We start from the raw sequence: 19,733 nt of genomic DNA on the forward strand, positions 1-19,733 counted from the left end.
GGAATGCAATCTGGCCGCCACGATGCAGAGATGCTCTAATGGCTTCCCAGCAAGGAAGGGGGAAGGCACTGTCGAGATGGCAACGTGATAAATGGCGCTGGGATGGCAGTAAGGACTGTAGGCAAGACAAAGAAAAGAAAAGAGTCATGGAAGTGGCGGGAAAAAAACAAAACAAAGCAAAAAAAAACAAAAACAAAGATGGACCACAAAATGGATCTAATTAATCTGGACTTCGAACCCCCCTCACTGACAAATCCAGTGCAGAGGAAGAAGAGGAAGTGAAATTGTTTTTAGGGATGTGTTCACCCTCCACCTCCAGCCACCAACCCTCCTTCCCTCCTTTTTCCTTTCCATTCCACTTTCCACCCAGGTTGGAAAGGCAAAGGGACGTATGGCTTCTGACAGTGCTGCCGCACCTGTGGAATGATTAATGGCGGCGCACTCGCCTCACATGCTGCAGAGTGAAAATATCCATTCCAAAAACACAAGGAGAACTCTGCTATAAACATAATTCTTCTGCTATTTACCGGTACATTACACAAACGTAGGTTTTAGGCCTCCTTTAAAGGCAAACAACATTCATCGCAGACCTGTTTTTCTTTTTCTTTTTTCTCCTTATAATGCTGCATTTTCTCTACTGTATTAACTTTCCGGATGGTTTCTCACTGGTGAATACACTACATTACATCGGATTCGTTTATTCTTAAAGCCATCTATACTAATGTATGATGATTACTATAAAAATGGATGGGGGGAAAAAAGTGAGCATGAGAGAGGAATGGAAGGAAAAAGCCTCTCATACAGGGATGAATGAGTGGATAAAACTGCATTAGCGCTGATATCTCATTCAATGAGATGCGTGCTGAAGTGATGTCAGTACTTTTTAGATACACAAGTGTTAAGGGAGACTCATTTGCAAGCCACATCCGAGTTTTATTCATATGCAGAAAGCTACGCTAGTCCCGACAATTATGGATGCAGTTTGCGACTTTGACTATTAATTGCAGATACTTTACATCCTTATGAGATCTTACACTTGAATCGTATCCGTGCGATGCGTTGGATAACTCCCATTTCACACCATTGTAAAGGACCCTTGTTTGACGTGACCGACTACCTCCCCATCAGTTCAGTCCTATCTTTGACAAGTCTCACACTTTAAACCTTCAAGTGCACTAGATTTCCTGGAGTATTCACGATGTTCACGCCAAGTCAATTTGTAGAATTAGAATTAGAATTAGATAGAACTTTATTAATCCCTCGGGTGGGTTCCTCTGGGAAATTCGATTTCCAAAAAAGCACAGCACCGACAGAAGTTACAGAGTTATACACACACACATATATATAAATACAGAGACAATATAAATAAAATATACGAAGGGGATAAATAGAATAAATAGGAATAAAAATAAAAATAAAAATAGGCTTACTATTTATCCTTTAATCAATGTGAGAAGACAAATGAAGTCATTACCTCGTGGCATTTTGTGACAATGCCACCGGCTTTTAACTTTATCTCTCGCTCCTTGGCGGTTTCACTGCTCCACAATAAAATAACTCCAGTCGATACCCACTTGCGCTGTTAGAATGATTCAGATAAGAGTGAAAAACAAATTAATAGCAGATTTGAAACTTGGATAAAACTTTATCCACAATGGAATCTGGCAGAAACAGCCAAAGCACATTTCGATCCTGGTATTCAAACATTATTTATCACATTTGAATATATTTAAAGTTCCAGATATGAACTTTTATGGCAAAAACATCCCAGTGTGGAGGATACAAGTATAACAAATGTCTTTAGTTTGATTCAAGTCAGGCAACACACTTGGCCTGGTCATAGTTTCTACTTTTTTCCCCTCTTTAGAAACTCTCATAATTTTTGGCAGTCTGTTTTGGATCATTATTTTCTGGAATATTCCTTTTCTGCCAGGCTTTGGGAAACTTGAGTCATCTTGTCAAGCATTACCTTGGTGTGTTCACTGGGATTCGTGCTGTTGTCTTTTGGTTTTATCCCCCGACACCTTTTTTTGTACTCATGCAACCTCATTGACAGGGGAGCCTCCAGAAGTTTTGCCTAGGGGGGCCACTATAAATATTAGGGTGACACAACAAAAACAAAATTTCCAGTTTTATTACGCTGCTGTCAAATATAGGTAAAAAGAGAGTAAATTTTAGCGGTGGCCAGTTCCCCCCCTGGCCCCCCCTTGGTTGTGCCCCTGCTCATTGCATCACACTTCCACTGTTGGGATTATGTATTCACTGTGGTAGTCCTGGCTAACGTTCGTGCCAGATACACTGGGCCTCATCTGAGCCGAACAAATTCATGTTGGCATCGTGCGATCAAAGAATGTCCCCACAATATTCATCAGGGCTCTTTTTAATGATCTTTATCGAAGTTAGTCTTGCAGTTTTGTGCCAAAGAATAAGTTTTTTTCAGTTTGTTTGTTTTCTTATGCACAGTCTGAGCTTTCAAAGAAGCCCTGGCTTCATTTGATAACCCTTGTGACGAGTTGGAGGCACTTGCCCATCTGTTTTTCAGAAAAAGATTGTCCAAGTAGGGCACAGTCCATGGCATCATTTTAGGGGCATGGTCTCCTGATTACTGTCTCGGTCCTGTTTGTACTGATTTTAAGGTGGTACCTTTCCATCCTTGCAAAAAGGATGTTTTTTGCTTGAATGTCTGCTGCTATTATACAAATAGACCGAGGGTACAAGGAAGTACTCCAATTGTTAACTTAGAACGGGTGTAAACACTTCAGCTGTATTGTGAAAAATACACAAGTATGCACTTATGTCTGGATGCACAAATAAACGTGGTCTGTACAGTATTTCTGTTCACACACTTATGTACATACACTTAAAGCACACATTAAAAAAAACTCCCACATTTACTCGCCTAGTGGACTAAAGCCCATTACTGCCAGCAAACATTTGCACTTGAGGGTGGCGCCTTTGTGTACTCTCTCACTCTGTCAACTGAAGCTCAGTTTGGCGAAGGGTGAAAAGGACTAAGAAGGGAAGGGTAACCAACTCCATCAGTCCAGAGGCCACATCTCCGGCCCCCAATAGTCTCATGCCCTGCGGAGGCTTCAAATCATCAGCAATCGACTCCAGATTTTTCATATCCCTTCACCGCAGAATATTCCATTAAATGAAAACAAATATGAAAGGCTATAATATAGGCCAACTCAGAAAAAGCTGTTCTTTTATATTGTTTGTCTCCATTCTTTCATTTAAAAAAAGTGATTGGTTGTGTAATTTCATCACTTTGATCGTGTTCATTTTAACTTTAAAGTGATGCAAATATTTCCAAGGTTAAAGCAATTATTTGGGGGGTAATCGCAAAATGCAAGCAGTTCAATGGAAACCTGAGACTAGTTTCAAAGTTTGGACAAAAATAAAAGCAAAACATTATGGAAGCAGAAGTGCGATGTTGCGGCACGTTGCACAGATATGTGTGGCAGCGGGCTTATGATTATGATAAATACAAATACTCTAAAAGCAGAGACTCTAGTAGCGCACAGTCAGTGTAAACAGACACATGGACACACACACATATACTCTTTACACCTCCCCATGAATCATCGTCACATCCACACGCGCACACATCAAGGAAGAGTCTTTCCAAAATGATCTGAAGCACTTAATTTTACTGGATTATTTTAATTACGCCCCCTGAGGGTTGGTGTTTTTTTGCTCCTGGGGTGACATTGCACTGTTTGCTTCCAAGTCAAAAACCCCCATTCGCCAGACTGACCCTGATACCACCCGCCCTCATTTGTTTCCCATCTGTAGCTCTTCAAAGACTTTGCCACACACAGACGCACACACACACACACTCATACAAGCTCAACTGTTTTCTTCAGGGGTTCGCAATTAAGAATTCAAAGACTTCATCTTAGATTTACTGCATGCAGTTTAGTTGGCGACATATTAATAATGTGTAGCTGACAGAAACAATCCACTAAGACACAGCTAATGTGTTATCCTGCTATCGGGTATGTTGCTAAGTTAATGTAAGGCAAACTAATTACAAATGATGATTCTTTTGGACAATCCCGTGGCATTTTCATATATACGGATATGAAATGAAATGCAGCAGATCAGATACAAAACTTTGACGTAGTTAGTAACTGATATCTTTATGAAAAATGAGCCGAAATGAGCCAGTTGTACTATAAACCTCACTCAGTAAATTAAGCTATTATAAGATTTTAGACAATTATGGTTTATTACGTGTTTGAATCTAACATTCACAGGTAAAAGCGCAAGATTTCCAAATCTCATTTGAACCCTGAAAGAACTCATTTCCATCGACATAATAATAGTTTCCTTACATTTTCGCCTAAACAAACATCAGTACCAAAAAGCTGGCACTGGTGCGATGGGCCCAAAGTTGGAACAGCTGCTGTTATTGGCCTTTTGTGGTGCTACCAAAAGGAATTCCACAAAATATTTAATTGGCTGGAATTTTATTCTTCCAGTCTTGGAAGAAACATGCAGACTGGTTCTGCACTGAGGTTGAACGGGCTCCGAGCAGTGCTGGCTTCTGTGGCACTGTTCTGTTGGTGAGATCTTCTCATTGGGTCCAAAACTTCTGGACAACCCAAGTCATCTGGCTCTGGTTTATTGGAGGTTTTCTTAACTTACATAAGCACAAAACACAGCAATGCGTTGAGTTTCCACTCTGTTCACATATGGAAGAAAACATGATATGTCATAATTGACATGTCATTACATTCCTGGTCACTAACAGCTATGCCACTGGTTTCTGACAGATCATACTCACTGCAGGCTTCATAAAGGAAAAGGTGATTTTCATCTCAGTACCCTTCCACTTACTACCATTTTCTTCCTCTCTTTTATATGCAGTACTATTCCTTCACTGCTGCATAAAATTAGTGGCCTATGAAAGGTCACTTTGGTCCTTGAGTGACTGTTTGTGGTACCTCCCCTTTATATCATTTGTCCCAGTAATAGGATTTTGGTGTGAGGATAGCCATTAATACAGCTGGTTGCAGAGAACAGTACTCAGACGAGCTCATTTTGGATTTTTTTTCTTCTTTTTGTTCTTTTTTTGTGTGTGTGTGTTTTTTTTAAGAATTTGTATTTTATTTTAATGAGAATGTGAAGACTAGCATAATGTAATGGTTGGGTGTACAGAGGATGTGGAGAAACCAGGATAAAAGGTCTGTTTATTTTCCTAAAAAGCTTGCTATTAATATAACCTGGTTTGCTGAACTTAGGAGCATTTGCAGGATAGCTGAGCTGCTGAAAGGAAGCCAGTTGTCATCATGCAGGATTGCTGGAGCATGAGCTAGTTTGCCTGTAAGCGCCTAAGAAAACACAGTGCAGGGAATGTGTCACTTCTTATGGCCCGGCAACTGGCATCCATCGGAAATGGCTTGGCACTGCTTATCCATAAAATTAGAGTCTGTTTAAATATACAATGTCGAATCTGTGGAATTATTTGCTACATAATCCATCTCTGCTCCTACGGAGACAAATATGAGGCAAGCTTTTCCGCTCTGTGGTTGAGGGCAAGACAATTATGTGAAGTTTATGCTTTAAAGAAATAGGGCAGGCCCAAGAATAGTGAAATACTCCCTCGATTAGAGCCGGCTGAACATGGTAGTTATTTGATTTCCTATACACAATACATATATATATATACATTTCCTATTTCCTATATATTGATTTCCTATACACAATATAGGAAACAATATAAAATACACAATAAACACAAAGGAATTGAATAATATATTAGTATTTGTTTTCTTCCTAATTTCCTAATTTTCATATTTGTCACATGTACATGTTTCAGATCACAAATTTTAATATTAGACAAAATACAAAATGCAGTTTTCTTTTTAGAATGGGAAAAAAGTCGTCTAATCTATTTGGCCTTATGTGCAAAAACTAATTGCCCCTAAACCTAATAACAGGTCGTGCCACAGTTGGCAGCATGAACTGCAATCAGTCATTTGTAATAACTGGAAATGAGTCTTTCACATTGCTATTAAAGAATTTTGGCCAGTTTTCTTTGTAGAATTGTTGTAATTCAGCCACATTGGAGAATTTTTGATATATTCGGCCTTTTAAGATCTTGCCAAAGCATCTCAATCAGATTTGAGTCCAGACTGACTAGACCACTCCAAAACGATCATTTTGGGGGTTTTTTTGTGGCCATTCAGATGCGGACATGTGCATTTTGGATCATTGTCCTGCTGCATAACCCAACTGTGCTTGATCTTCAAGGCATGAAATAGTGGTCGGGCGTTCTCTTTCAGGATTTTCTGGCAAAGAGCAGAATTCTTAGTTCTGTCAATTACAGCATGTCTTCCAGGTCCCAAAGCAGCAAAGCAGCCCCTGACCGTCACACTACCACCACCATGTTTGTTGTTTTTATGCTGTGTTAGTTTTATGCCAGATGTAACGGGACACAAACCTTTGAAAAAGCTCAACTTTTGTCTTGTCAATCCACAGAATATTTTTTCCCAAAAGGTCTCGGGGATCATCAAGATGTTCTTTTTGGTCAGCAGTGGTTTTTGTCCTTGGAAATCTCCCATGGAGGCCATTTTTGCCCAGTTTCTTTCTTATGGTTGAATCATAAACTCTGACCATAGTTCTTTAGCTGTTGTTCTGATTTCTTTGTAACTTCCTGGATGATTCGTCGATGTGCTCTTGGAGTAAATTCGGCCACTCCTGGAAAGGTTTCCCTCTGTTCCAAGTTGTGGTGTAGTGGCTGTCACAGTGATTCACTGGAGTCCCGAAGCTGTGGCAATGGCTTTGTAACAGTTTCCTGGCTGATAGATGCCAGTGACTTTGTTTCTCATCTGTTTCTTTAGATCTTTGCATGATGCGTTGCTTTGTGAGGTCTTCTAGCCTTGTTCACTTTACCAGACAGATTTTATTTAAGTGATTTGGCAGGAATCAGGGTGAGGCTAGTGAACTACAACTCAGATTGGATAGCCTTTTCCCTCAACAAATGAAATCATCGTTTAAAATCTTTTCTTTGTATTATTATTACAATTATTATTATTATTTCTGTATTAGAAGAATCACACACATCATTACATTGACAAGAATCTGACACGGTCAAAGACTGTTTATCTTTTTTTTTTTTTTTTTTTTACATCTTTTCAAGTCTGTGCAGCCTCAGCATGATAACTACTGGCCATTTTGCTGCAGCACTGCCATTTAATGAATCGTTCCATTGCCTAGTGGATAACAGAATGAACGAATGGCTTTCTGTGTTAGTGGCTGCCACTGCCTATCCTATCAGATAATTAACTTTTTGCAAATAGACTGCACTGACTACCAAACAGAGTAAGCCTGCACAATTAGAATTGCTTATCTACGTTCTTTCTTTTCTTTTTTTTTCCCTTCCCCCACCCCCCACCTCCCCTCCCCTCAGACGTTAGAGGGAAAAACAAACAAGACAAACAAATCCAAATTTCATACTTCTTACTCGACTGTTTTCTCCTCAAATGGTCACACACCAATTGGCCCCAGATTTGTGTATCCATGCACAAATGAACAAATAATGAATGAGCAGGGATGAAAATGAAGTCTTATTGAAAGTGAACCCTCTGTATTATTATTATTTTTTATATTTTTTTTCTTTTGCAGTGGCTTTTGACAACCTCAGCCCAGATGTTCAGAATTTCCAACAGGGAAGCTGAGTGTTCCCCCAGCCCCGCCCCCCAACCTCCCACTTCTTCTTCAGCCTTCATATTTATTTATTTTTCTCACAGGCGGACGGTTTCGCACCAACAGTGGTGCAATTCAATATTTATATGTTTCCTTCTGTTTGGTTTCCACCGCAAAGGGAGGTGGGCATTCCTGCGTCTGATTTGCCTCGGCGGTGATCCGGTCCCAGCTTTTAGAGCGTCGGGGGCCGTTTGAACAAAGCCATCTGTTTGAGTGGGCCGTTTTATTAAGTGACAAACTGGATCCCTCTGCCTCGCTAATGTGCCCCTCGGGAGACGGCGGTAGCTTGTTTTCGGGTGCGTGCCTGGTAGAAAGATAAGCACGGGAAGTGAGGGAGAGCGAGAGAGAGAGAGTTTTCCTATGCAAATGTCGGGATACGCCGCAGAAGAGGCGTGCATAACCCATGCGGTTCCGTTTCTCCAGAACTGAGAGGTTTTTACCTTTATGAATCCACGATGATAATTGAACAGGGACCCCTTCGGCTTCCATCTCATCCAAACTTGCCTCTCTTCAATATGTGCTTATTTAATGGACCCCTTCACGATTTTCTGTCGCCCCACGTCAGTCAATTTATTAACATCGTTCGCCCATTTGCAATGCTTCCGCCATCCAACAGGAATGCTCGAATACTCGTGAGAGCATGTGCTTGTGCATGCATGTATATGTGCACGATTTGCGCTTCTGCCCCCCCATCAGAGATTCTGTCAGTGCATCGAATGTGGGACAAGAGCATTAGCCATTCTTTTTGAAGCGGTTGCTGTTGTCTGCGCACAAGTGCCCTTACTCCAGCAGAGTTGTAGCCAGAAGCTCAGACCTTCCATAGGAGCGCCACTGAGCATGAGTAATACACACCGGCCGGGGTTAAGACAGTCCCATCGGAATATGTTTTTTTAAGCAGCCTTAGTCACTGGGTTGAGTATTTGAGTTTGCATGCTATTATGTGTCCTACTGCTTTTATTCTGGCTTTAAAGCCACTGATATACATTTATTTATTCATATCCACCTCTCTTTAGCTCATGAGCCAGATAAGAGACCGTGACCCTATCAGGAAATGGACCTGCAGCCCTATTACCTATATGCAGTCTCTATATTAATGTGTCATTAGGCTGCATTTTTGTATATTCCATTGGATTAGTTTTACATAATGACTGTTTGAAATTTTGCTTAGAGAGCACATTTAAGCAGTGGGGAGGGGCTGGTGGCAGTGGGGGCAGTGTGGGAGAAGGCTTGCATTATGAACTTCATTATGTGTGACAAGCAGCACAATATTGATGGAAGAGTGGGTCCCCATCATTGCACTGCATTAAAACCTCTGCAGTGAATTAATGTACTATTCCTGATCTAGTAATTAACAATCATTCGGGGGCCATATCCCTTCTCAAGTAATCACTAATTGCAATAAGAATTTCAGATTCCATTTAAGGCAAGATTACCGATGAGCATGCAATGCAAATCAGCCAACAGTTCTAATTGGGCTCCGATTCTTTCTCTCTCGCTCTTTCTGCCGAGATCCTTTGTCAGCGCGTACAATGTGGAGTTTGTTTCCCCCGCATTATAAGAGATACATTTTTTTATCATAACACTGCAGATAGCGAGCTGTGAAGTGGCCAAAGATTGGCATGTGCGGTTTGTCTTGGTTCCTTTTTGGTTTGTGGTTTTTTCCCCGCCCTCCCTTTATGTTGTTTGGCTCTGTTTTTGTGCATCTGCTGTTAAGACATTCTGCTTTGGTTTTTGGCATGAGGTCAGACATCTCTAGACTTTGTGCAGGCAGTTAACTGAACTACAATCACCAATGAGCCCGTCACTGTTTACCTTCCTTTTTTCAACTATTATAACAAAGTTACTGCAGCTGTTTGACTTGCAGAATACTCAAAGGATTATAAGTCATAAGTAAGTCAAACATCTGAGGCATATATATATATATATATATATATATATATATATATATATATATATATATATATATATATATATATATATATATATATAAATATATACACCACATGTGTCACTTTTACCCTCTCCTGACACCAGCCGCCCCTTCCAGTCTAATTTGTGTTGCTTGCTCGAATTGTGACAATTCATCAATATCACACAGCTGATATGCTGGGGCTTAAAAGATGTCGAATGAGGTTAATGACATCCTTAAATGTTCCTTTCTTCCATGCGTACGTCCAAAATGGAGCAGAGTATTTGCAGACTGCCACCCAATGTGTTAGGATTAATTATCGCCCTCTGCAACCCCACCTCACCCTGCAAGTTAAAGATTCAGAGAGGAAATGGCCCCTTTCATGCAAATGAAATTGAATATGTCAGTCAGTATAATTGTGAAAACCAAGCCATCTTGGACCCAATAGAGGTTTCAGCTAAAAGTCGGTTTATTAATGTTCTTCTTTCCTCTCTTTGATTCGTGCTCTTTAATGGCTCGGCAGATCAAACTTAAGTCTACGGCGAATCCTGATAGCTGGGAATGTTTTGGCCATTGTGAACGAAACCCAGACTCGGATGTCTTTGAGAACCAGCATTTCTAAATGCAGTGTTTGACTGTGAGTTAAGCCAATATCAAACAGGCTTGTAATGAATGCACATCTCCAAGATCCTCTGAACCCCACTGGGATGATACAAAAAGAATCGATATCATTAGCCCCGGTCCTCACTTTTACCATCGACTGCTCGGATAGCTCTCCTGTAGCAGGTACTTGAAGCAGAAAACAAAAAAATCAAACCAAACCAACAAAAACCTGAAGATGTGAGCTTATTTATGCAGTGTCAGTTTACCGACAGCGTTTCTTGAAATGTTTCCCCTTCTGTGTCATGTCAGAGTTTGACTTTTAAATGGGTTTTGCAGCTAATAAACACGTTCGCATCATTTATTCATTTGGGTTGGGAGTTATCAAGAAGAGAAGAAATTTCCATTTAGGTCCAACACCTCTTACTTTTCTGTTTGAAATCCAAGTTTGAGCAGAAAAGAAAATGGAGCGGCTCTCCCAATCCTTCCATTAGTGCCGGTGTCACTGGCTCTTTGTGCACTGCCCCGGAAATATATCGGAAGATAACATCACACAACAATTATTTGCACTGAAGGTTGCTCCTACATCACCTCTGTGAATGACTGATTCTGGTAACCCGTATTAAGGTCAAACCAATGCAGCGCTTCTGAGGGTCAACAGTTGCGTGGGGTTGAATGGGGCATTTGCCGTAGCCCTGGAGAAAAGAGGAAGGGCGAAATGCAATGCACTGTTGCAACTTGAAAGAATCAAATGAATCCCAGAGTTTCCCTTCGTGCTTTAAATAGGTTTCCAGAAAAGGACTCGTGCAGATCAGCCACCTCTTTTTGTTAGTGCTGCCTAGCACCAATGTAACACCATATTGTTAAACAGCAGGGTGCAGAGTGTCAGCACAGATCAGACCATAACGGTTATATACAGGCTACCAAAAGATACCGGCCACAAGTTTAATTTTTGGCATCTATATGCCGTTTTTGATTCCAGAGTAGGTAATATGTTGTGCCTGCTCAAACGTAACTCCTTGTGGTTATTTATTTATGTTTTTTCTTTATAATCAGGTAGTGTGCAGTAGCAGGAGCAGTTATGCATTTCATCTTCAGCCCACATTGTTTCAAGGCTTCCAATTTTCATTTCTGTTCACACATTAAAAATATAGATATTTAAAGTCAGGGAATGGTCTGCCCCCTCAGCCCTGTGGACTTGGATGTTCTGAAGAACAATCGTGGTTCTCACTCAAACATCAAATTATTAACACAACATTGAACCATGAAAAATGGAGCTGTGGGATGCTTCGTCTTTTCCCGTGGCTATGTATGGGATAGGTTACATAATGACCTCGAGGGAAGGCAGGAACAGGCCCGTGTCACAAGCCTTTCAGCTTTCAGCTTGTTTGCCACTGACAGCTTAGCACTGGATTACCAGGTGCCTAGCCATGGCATTAATTTATGTAGATTGTGGCTACCTCTCAAAGGAGGCGTGCACACGCAGCCGAGGTAAAAGGAGCCTCTTAAATTGTTAGCCTTGCGTTGAAAAGCTAATCTGTGTTAATTAAAAAAAATTTTTTTTGGTTTAAATGAACATGATTACAGTTAAAAAGTGACACGTCTCCCCTGCTTTCTGCTGTCGTATGCTTTTATACCGCAACAAAAGTCATTTTCTGACACAGTCGCTGACAAAAAAAAAAAGAAATCGTGCTTCTTTGGTAAGGTTTCTCTGTGGCGTGTGAAATTTGCACACTGTTTGCTCACAGACCGTGCCTCTACTCGCTGCCAAGGTTATAGCCGCGGTATTGTTCGGACAAGAGCCGAGGTTTCAATCAGCCTCTGTCTGCGCGGAGCCGTACGAGGAGCCTACCAAAATGGATGTTTGTCAGCCGCAGATCTAAAATGGGGGTATGATGGCGATATCAGCAGCCATGTCTGTGAAAACACCATTACCTCCATGTCACGCCTCAATCACTCCCCATTGTGCTATGACTAGCCCCCCCGCCCCACCTCCCCTCCTCCCACACACACACACACATACACACACATGCAGACACACACACACCTCCAGCGCCGATCTCCCGTACATGTCGTAGAAGTCTATTACAGGCAGCATAGGAAGACGCGCCGCAGCCGTAATGGATGGCCTGGGAGCGAAAACAGCCCCAATAGCATATCAATTACCCATCAGCGCCCTCTTGGCTGCATGCCAACGTGCACCACACCCCGGCCAAGTCAATGAGATAAGGCGCAAATGCAGATATAATGGAGCTTTAGGCCAAGTACAAATTACACAGTGTCAACTCTGCTGCCCACCTGTCTGATCTGTCAGCAGGTGAACCAGAGTGCGAGTCTGAGAAACCTGCGCGCATGTGCGTGCGCGTGAGGGGCGATCAGGCGATTTCCCAGACTCGCTGGCCCAGTGGAAGCCCAGCTGCTTGCCCGTTTATCTGTTCACTCTTTTGATTGCCACTCGCATATCTTATGTCACCTCTCCGCGAATCCCGCAGGTTAATTTGTCCCACACTCGCAGCGCCGTCACCGACACTGCTGCTAGGCATTCAGCCCGTGCACAGGCAGGCACGCGAATAAGCACGGTCGCACGTTCTCGCTCACACACGCTCACTCGGATGAGGTGATTCACATGGTTGGCATTACTGCAGCTGTGTGGCTTCTAATGGCCTTCTGAAGTGATTGATAAAAGGCAAACAGTTGCTCTGCAGGGGGACAGATGGAGCTGCACCTCCCACTGAAGCCGGCACTCTAGCTTCAGAGGAAAACACTGGCGGTGGGGGTCTGACTTAGCACTGACATTATTGCTACTGAAATTATAAGAGCCTTGATCATGATAAAGCTGGAGTCTAAATCAATCAAAATCTCATCAGGGGAAGCCAGGTCCCTTTGATAACCGATCACTTTCATGCTTTTTGATTTTTGTGCGATTGTAAAAGAAACGTCAGCTTGTGAGGCATCCTGGGGTGGGGGGAGGCAAGACAGAACTGAATTGTTGCGAGTGAATATGGATTGAGATTGGCTGTAATGGCTGACAAAGCCTGACTTAGACCGGGGAGCATTTTTCTTGTAATTCTAAAAATGCACTCTGCAGGAATAAGATTGGAACAACCTCATTGTTGTGCAAACCAAAGCAAATACTAGCGTACGGCGCTGCAAAGCCCACATGGGGTTTGAAAAAACGTCCATACCATGACCACAGAAAGCACTCGCCTGCTGCATTTTTTGCATTTTTATCCTCATTTCCTTTACGCTTCACTTGTTGCGTCAAATTAAAGGGCCAATTAAGAGCGAAAAGAACAGTAATCAAAGAATTCCAAAGCTCTTATCAGGTTTATGTCTCATTTGTGTGGGGCACCACTATTATTCAGTGATGTTCTACAGATTAGCAATGTCTGCAACTAAATGGATTTAAAAGGCTCCTTTTTTTCTGAAAACAAGTGGGGAAATGTTATAACATACAGATATTAGCCCTGGTACTAATGCTACTGATCAGAAACACCCAGTCTCAGAGGGATGCTAAAAAACTAGCTCATGTGTTAATCACTTCTAACCTGAACTTGAATACTTACTATTAATCTCTGGCTCTCTTCCACGGTGTGTTTTTGTCCTGTCTCCCTCCCCACACCCCCAACTTGTCACAGCATATTGCTGCCCGTCTGCTGGAGGTTTCTTCCTGTTAAAAGGGAGTTTTTCCTTCCCACTGTCGCCAGGTGCTGCTCATAGGGGATCGTTTTCTCTCTGTTATTGTAGGGCCTCTACCTTACAATATAAAGCCCCTTGATACGACTGCTGTTGGGATTTGGTGCTATATCAAATAAAATTGGACTGGATTGAATCAGAGTCTCGTTTCAGTTACCAACTAGTTCCGATTAAATTAACTGCTTCTTCACAAAGTAAAGAATTCAGAAAATAGACTGACTCGTTTGAAAGCTTGTATAGAGAACAACAGAATCACCACAGGAGTAGCTGCATGCATCTAGCTCGCATTTCCTCCCATTTATTTCATGACAGTATCACATAGCGATCACAATAGCACAGTTTACAGGCAGAGAAATAAGAGGTGGTCTTTTTTCTGCCTTGACACAAGTCAAAGTCTTTTATGTCTAAATAACTGGCAATTAAATCCAAATTTCCTCTTGAGAACAAATGAAAAACAACAAGTGGAAAATGGTTTTTATAAGCCTAATTTCTTTCTTTTCTCCCTTCCATCGCAACAAAATCCACCCTTAGTCTCAAGTCAGTCAACCTTCAATGGAGATTTCACAAAATCCTTCCAGGGTCAGGAGAATGTTTTATACATTCTGCTCCCAACACCTCTGTCCTTTTACTCCTGATCTCAGCAGCTGATCTGTTTGCACTTGCACAATAAAGTCTCTATAAGCTCTTGTCTTGACTTCCAAAGTCAATCTTCTTAAAAGCCACATGCCAAAATCCTCGACTTTTATTCCTCTAGCGTGTGTGTGTGTGTGGCTTGATACAAGATTAATTGCTCATTCTCTGCGATGCTCAGCATGCTCACATTTAAAAACAATCTTTTCTTGTTTCTCTGCTTCTCTTTTCAGCACCACCAAAGTTTTTAAGAACCCCCAATGACCAAACAGGCGTGCAAGGAGGTGTAGCATCCTTCATCTGCCAAGCTACAGGCGATCCACGGCCGAAGATCGTGTGGAACAAGAAGGGGAAGAAAGTCAGCAACCAGAGATTTGAGGTATTAGGTCTATTGTTCTGATGTAAAATGCTCGACAAAAATGGGAATGCTTCAGCACTGCTTTTGGCTCCGCTCGCACATAATCCATTCCGCCAAGCCTCCCTCGCTTGCTTTTGCCCTGACTTGCCACCACGCATTAGCAGGCTCTAATAATCACGCTGGCCAGGCTTTTAAACATGCATGAGGTTTAATGAGCAAGTACACAAAAGATCTGGGGACAAATTTGTAATTGAATAAAAGACAAGGAAAGAGCAATTGGATAGAAGAGAAAAAACACACACGAAAAAACCCAACACAACTTGTGGTGTGACCCAGATACCTCCATTAGCATCGCGCCACATTTGCCAGCTACGTGCAAAGTGAAAGGGGGGGAAGTAGCGCTTTCACTTCGGAAAAATCCTTCTGCTTTGTGGCATCTTTATCTAAATGCATGGCGTGCCCTCCTTATTTTGGCTGAAGCTTTGATTTCTGGTCAGCTTTAATCTGCACTTGGGCTCAATACCCATGAGAAACAACACATCATCGCAGAACACTGATAAGATTTCTATTAATTTCTGTGTCAGTTCTCGGGACTATCATAGTGTCACTTTTTTTTTTCCTCCTTCTCTGCCCTAGATGCCATATTTGCTTGCTACTGCACAGCAAGATGGCTTAAGGGAGCTTGGAGACCTCTTCCCACCTCTTCTTTGCATCTCATGTCCGCAGAAATCTAATCTTATCAGAGTTCATCGCGTTTGCATCGCACGTTGCGCTGCATGCTAACACGCTAGTTTTCATTCCTCCACCGCCTCACAGGACTTGCTGGCAGCTGCCATTCTGCACCGATTCAATCATGCACTGCCGCTTCATCTTCTAACAAAAACCCATTTCCCTTTTAGAAGTCTCACAACTTCCTTTTTTAATTTGCTCTTTGGCTTTGACTAAGAAAAGAGGCTGTTTCTGCACATCGCCCGCTTTAGCTTGGCCAATGAAATGTTTAAAATGTATTGTTAACTAACATATGCTCAGATATACTGTGAACTTTAAAAATGTCCGTAGGCCTGTGCGCTTGTGTGTGTGTGCGTGCGTGAGTGAGTGAGTGTGTGAGCGTGTACGTGTGTGCAACAGAGCTCTCGGGCCTATTCTTTTTTTTTATTGAAATCTACCTCTATGCTTAAAAGAGATTGAGTTATGACACACAGATCTTTCTAAAATCAGTGAGTATACAACGTGTAGCATGCAAAACAAAACAAAAAAAACCAAACCCATAGCTGAATAAGCTACCAAAAAAACCCACACCTGTTTGTCAGCATTTTATGTGTCGTTCGTCCAAAGCAGTCGATCCTGTCTTTTTGTACCACTACCTCACCTCATGGTACAACTGTCCGTAACCGTTTATCAAGCCACCTTTAACTGTCTGTGCTTGTTTCTGTCCCATTGACACGATCCAGTGTGATGCATTTCCTTCAAAGGATTTAAAAGTTAACTTTAAGAGTGGGACACGTTCAGGTTTCAATTCTCTGCCACCTAAAGTCCAGGCAAAAATTTGTCTGACCAAGATAAAAAAAACATAAAAAATAAAATAAAAAAATTCCCCATTCTTAAAGTTAGTCAGCCTCATTGATTATTTTATAAAGTCTTGCACAGCGCTTAAGTAGATATCCAGCAATTTACAGCTGAACACATAACAAATGGACTCCGTGCCTAACCACAAAGAGTATGCTAGTTTTTGTTTAAATCAAATATAACTAGCACCTACGAATTAGCCACAAGAAAAATAATCCTGCATAAATTCTAAAGATACTCTTTCTATATGTACATAACAACAACGTGCAACATTCATCAGAACATAAATCACTAGGGTTGAGCGTAAGGTAGGCAGCAGCTTTCCTGTCATAGACAGCACATTGTGTCAGTCACCATCAGTGTTGTTAGCTAAATGTCCTCGACAGTGTTGTTTCTGTTTCTTTCTTGTTTTTCTTTTGTTTTGTTGTTTTTTCTCTGTTTTTTCTGCAGAAGGTCCCTCACCCATTGTGAACAAAAAAATCTCCTTTAACATATCCTGTCTCTCGCACCTGCAGGTGATTGAGTTCGACGATGGCTCTGGTTCAGTGCTGAGAATTCAGCCGTTGCGCACGCCCCGAGACGAAGCCATATATGAATGCGTCGCCTCCAACAGTGTTGGAGAGACGAGCGCTACCACCAGACTCACTGTTTTACGTGGTAGGTCCCTCTCAACAGCCCGACAAGCAAAGAAAAAGCCACCACCAACCCTCCCTACTACACACACACACACACACACATACACACACTACTAATGCACCCTTTTCTTCCAACTAACCCAGGTAAGCTTGAATTTTTTAATTTTCCTTTATTTTCACCGTCACTCTGCACAGACTTCGATTACACTCACGTTGTGCATTCTAACTTGATAAGATTTAGTCCATTAGCCATTTAGCCAACTAAGTTTCCGTTTCTAAGTGACTTAAGTCATTTGCATACAGATTTCTGACACAATAATTAAGATGCCAGTTAAATTATGCAAATAGCCATCTATTCCTAGCCTGCAGTGGTTTAATGGAAAAGCTCAGCAATAATTTTCAAATCAGTCATTTTTCATCTCCTGCACTCCAGCTTTGATATTCATTTGACCGTGCAGAAAACAAAGCGGCGCGTTCTCACGCGATTAACCGCTGTATATTGTTCCGGGCGGCGTTGCGGCGGCAGGTTGGCTCAAAGTCAGCGCCTTCCAGCGGACCAGTGGCTGTTAACACGCCGCGCACACCCCTCTACACGAACGTGCATAGCAACCCGAGCAGGAAAGGTCAGCCACTTTGTTTACTTTCAGCGAGCGGTGCGGGTAAAAGCCGGATGACAAATATCGAGTTGCGATGACAGTGCCTCTTTTATAAGGAGCAGTGAACAAAATTTTATCTTGATTACACATAACATCCCATTCAGAGGCAAATATGTGGTGGCCCTGAGCTCAAAAGGCTGCGTAATATCTCTCTAAAACATGACTTGTTTGACTGTGAATGGAGAAAATGGCTTTAGAAGGGAAAAAAAGAAAAAGCCTTGGGCTGCTTGAATGAGGTGCGCTCCATTATGTGCCACAATTACACAACATGGCAAATGAGTTCCTATTGAGAGGGGTGCTTCCATCCTATAGAAAAAAAGCTGGCACTGCGAGTCTCTGAAGCACCCCCCTACACACACACACACACACACACGCACACACACACCCAGCCCTTCCTCCCTCCACTCGCTTCTTATCTCACCAGTGAGCCAACAAAAGGCCCTTTGCACTGTCTCCAGAGGCCGATTGAAAGAGAAAGGTGGCACGTTCAAATGCAGCTTTCTCCTGTTTACTCTGGAGCACAAAGTGAGTGTGTGTGTGTGTGACGCGTGTGCACGTGTGCATGCTCTCACTCACATGCAATATTGTGCATTTCCCCTTCCCTTTCACTCTCGCTCTGCCTCTATCTCTGTATTTTCCCTTCACGCACACACACACACACACACACACACACACACACACACACACATAGATAGCTGAGGGATGGGTAGAAGCTGCTCTTCCCGCCTCCTCGGCCTAGCATTAGCATGTTTATTACCATTTCCATTTTGCTCTTCTGCTCGCTCTCCTTTCCCATCAATGTATTGAAGGTGAGTAGAGGCCTATCACGGCTGAAAAAAAAATAGAAAAATGGTGCCGAGCTTTTTCCACCTCTGCTTTGGTGCAAATATAAAGTTGTGCTCTTTCACGTTGCTTCTTGTAGATACGTGAAATATTGACTCTGTGAGGATTTAGCTGATAATCTGGAATTTAAAAAAATATAAAAAATATGTTGATTTTGCTTCAGTATACGCCCGCTGCTGTGGAATAACAGGAGTTTAATATACAGTGAGTTTGAGGATTGAGCACAGGTCATGAAACTAATAATAAATGAATACATTAATGATAAGTATGAGCAGTAGCACCAGTTGGACACATAACAGTCACAGCTTCATGTACTTGTGATAAATGTAATAAGACATTTTCCTTTATTGGTATTGCAGATTATAAGTACACACAGCGTGCCACGCACACGTGTTCAAGTTGCAAACGCTACTCAAAGACGAGCTGACTTGTGTTCGGTGCAAGGTGGAAATGTGCCGACACGCCGTATTGTAAAAGCGTAGTACTATATGAAGAGCTTGCGAGCGCACAGCGTTACCTCAAGAGTGTGCTATAAATGATTTAGAAGCCCAAAAAGCTTCCTACCTCCAAAAGTGCTCCGTACAGTACGGCACTGCTAGTTTCATTCCACACAACATAAACTTCAGCAGATTTTTTTCGAACGCTCGTCTGTCACCAAGATGAAAAATTTATTTCACTGGAGAAATACCGAAGTTACACACAAGTGTGTGTGATGCAGGCCTGGAGAGATAAATAAGCAAATAAAGATAAGTGCTACTGCACCAGGCCTAATACATATAAAGCGACTGTTCATGTAGTTCATTTAGGCTCCAATGGTCTGTGGAAACGACTGCAAAGCATCTGTTGTGGGAAGCTCGCCACAGGGGGCGATGCCTAATTCCATGAAGGAAAAGCACATTCTTGTAATTGCCGTGTTATGAGAAGAGGGGACTTGAGGTGACAAATACCAGGGGATATTAGTATTCCAATGGGCCTCCAACTTGATGGGAAGCGCCATTAGTAATGAACTTCCAAGCTTTAGAGAAGCGATTTGCATGAAAGGCGAACTCGGAAACGTAATGATGTTCCAAGTCAAATCCGCCAGGCCCCGGCATCAGGTGCGGCTTTACTTATTGCACTTTCTT

The 19,733-nt window shown here is 42.1% G+C and overlaps 1 protein-coding gene across 28 annotated transcripts in view; it reads left to right on the forward strand.

The window, feature by feature from the left end:
• ptprda (protein tyrosine phosphatase receptor type Da) overlaps positions 1-19,733 on the forward strand; it is a 418,286-nt gene that overhangs the window by 327,015 nt on the left and 71,538 nt on the right. For all 28 annotated transcript variants that reach the window (XM_085267046.1, XM_085267055.1, XM_085267050.1 and 25 more), the window contains 2 exons: positions 14,785-14,930; positions 16,991-17,132. In XM_085267046.1, the coding sequence (XP_085123172.1) occupies positions 14,785-14,930; positions 16,991-17,132 (288 nt within the window). The remainder of the gene's footprint in view (positions 1-14,784; positions 14,931-16,990; positions 17,133-19,733) is intronic.

Source organism: Mchenga conophoros, linkage group LG3 (assembly GCF_057382185.1).
Source record: "Mchenga conophoros isolate Kocher_MC1m ecotype Shallow Benthic linkage group LG3, M_conophoros_male_GT1.1, whole genome shotgun sequence".
NCBI lineage: Eukaryota > Metazoa > Chordata > Actinopteri > Cichliformes > Cichlidae > Mchenga > Mchenga conophoros.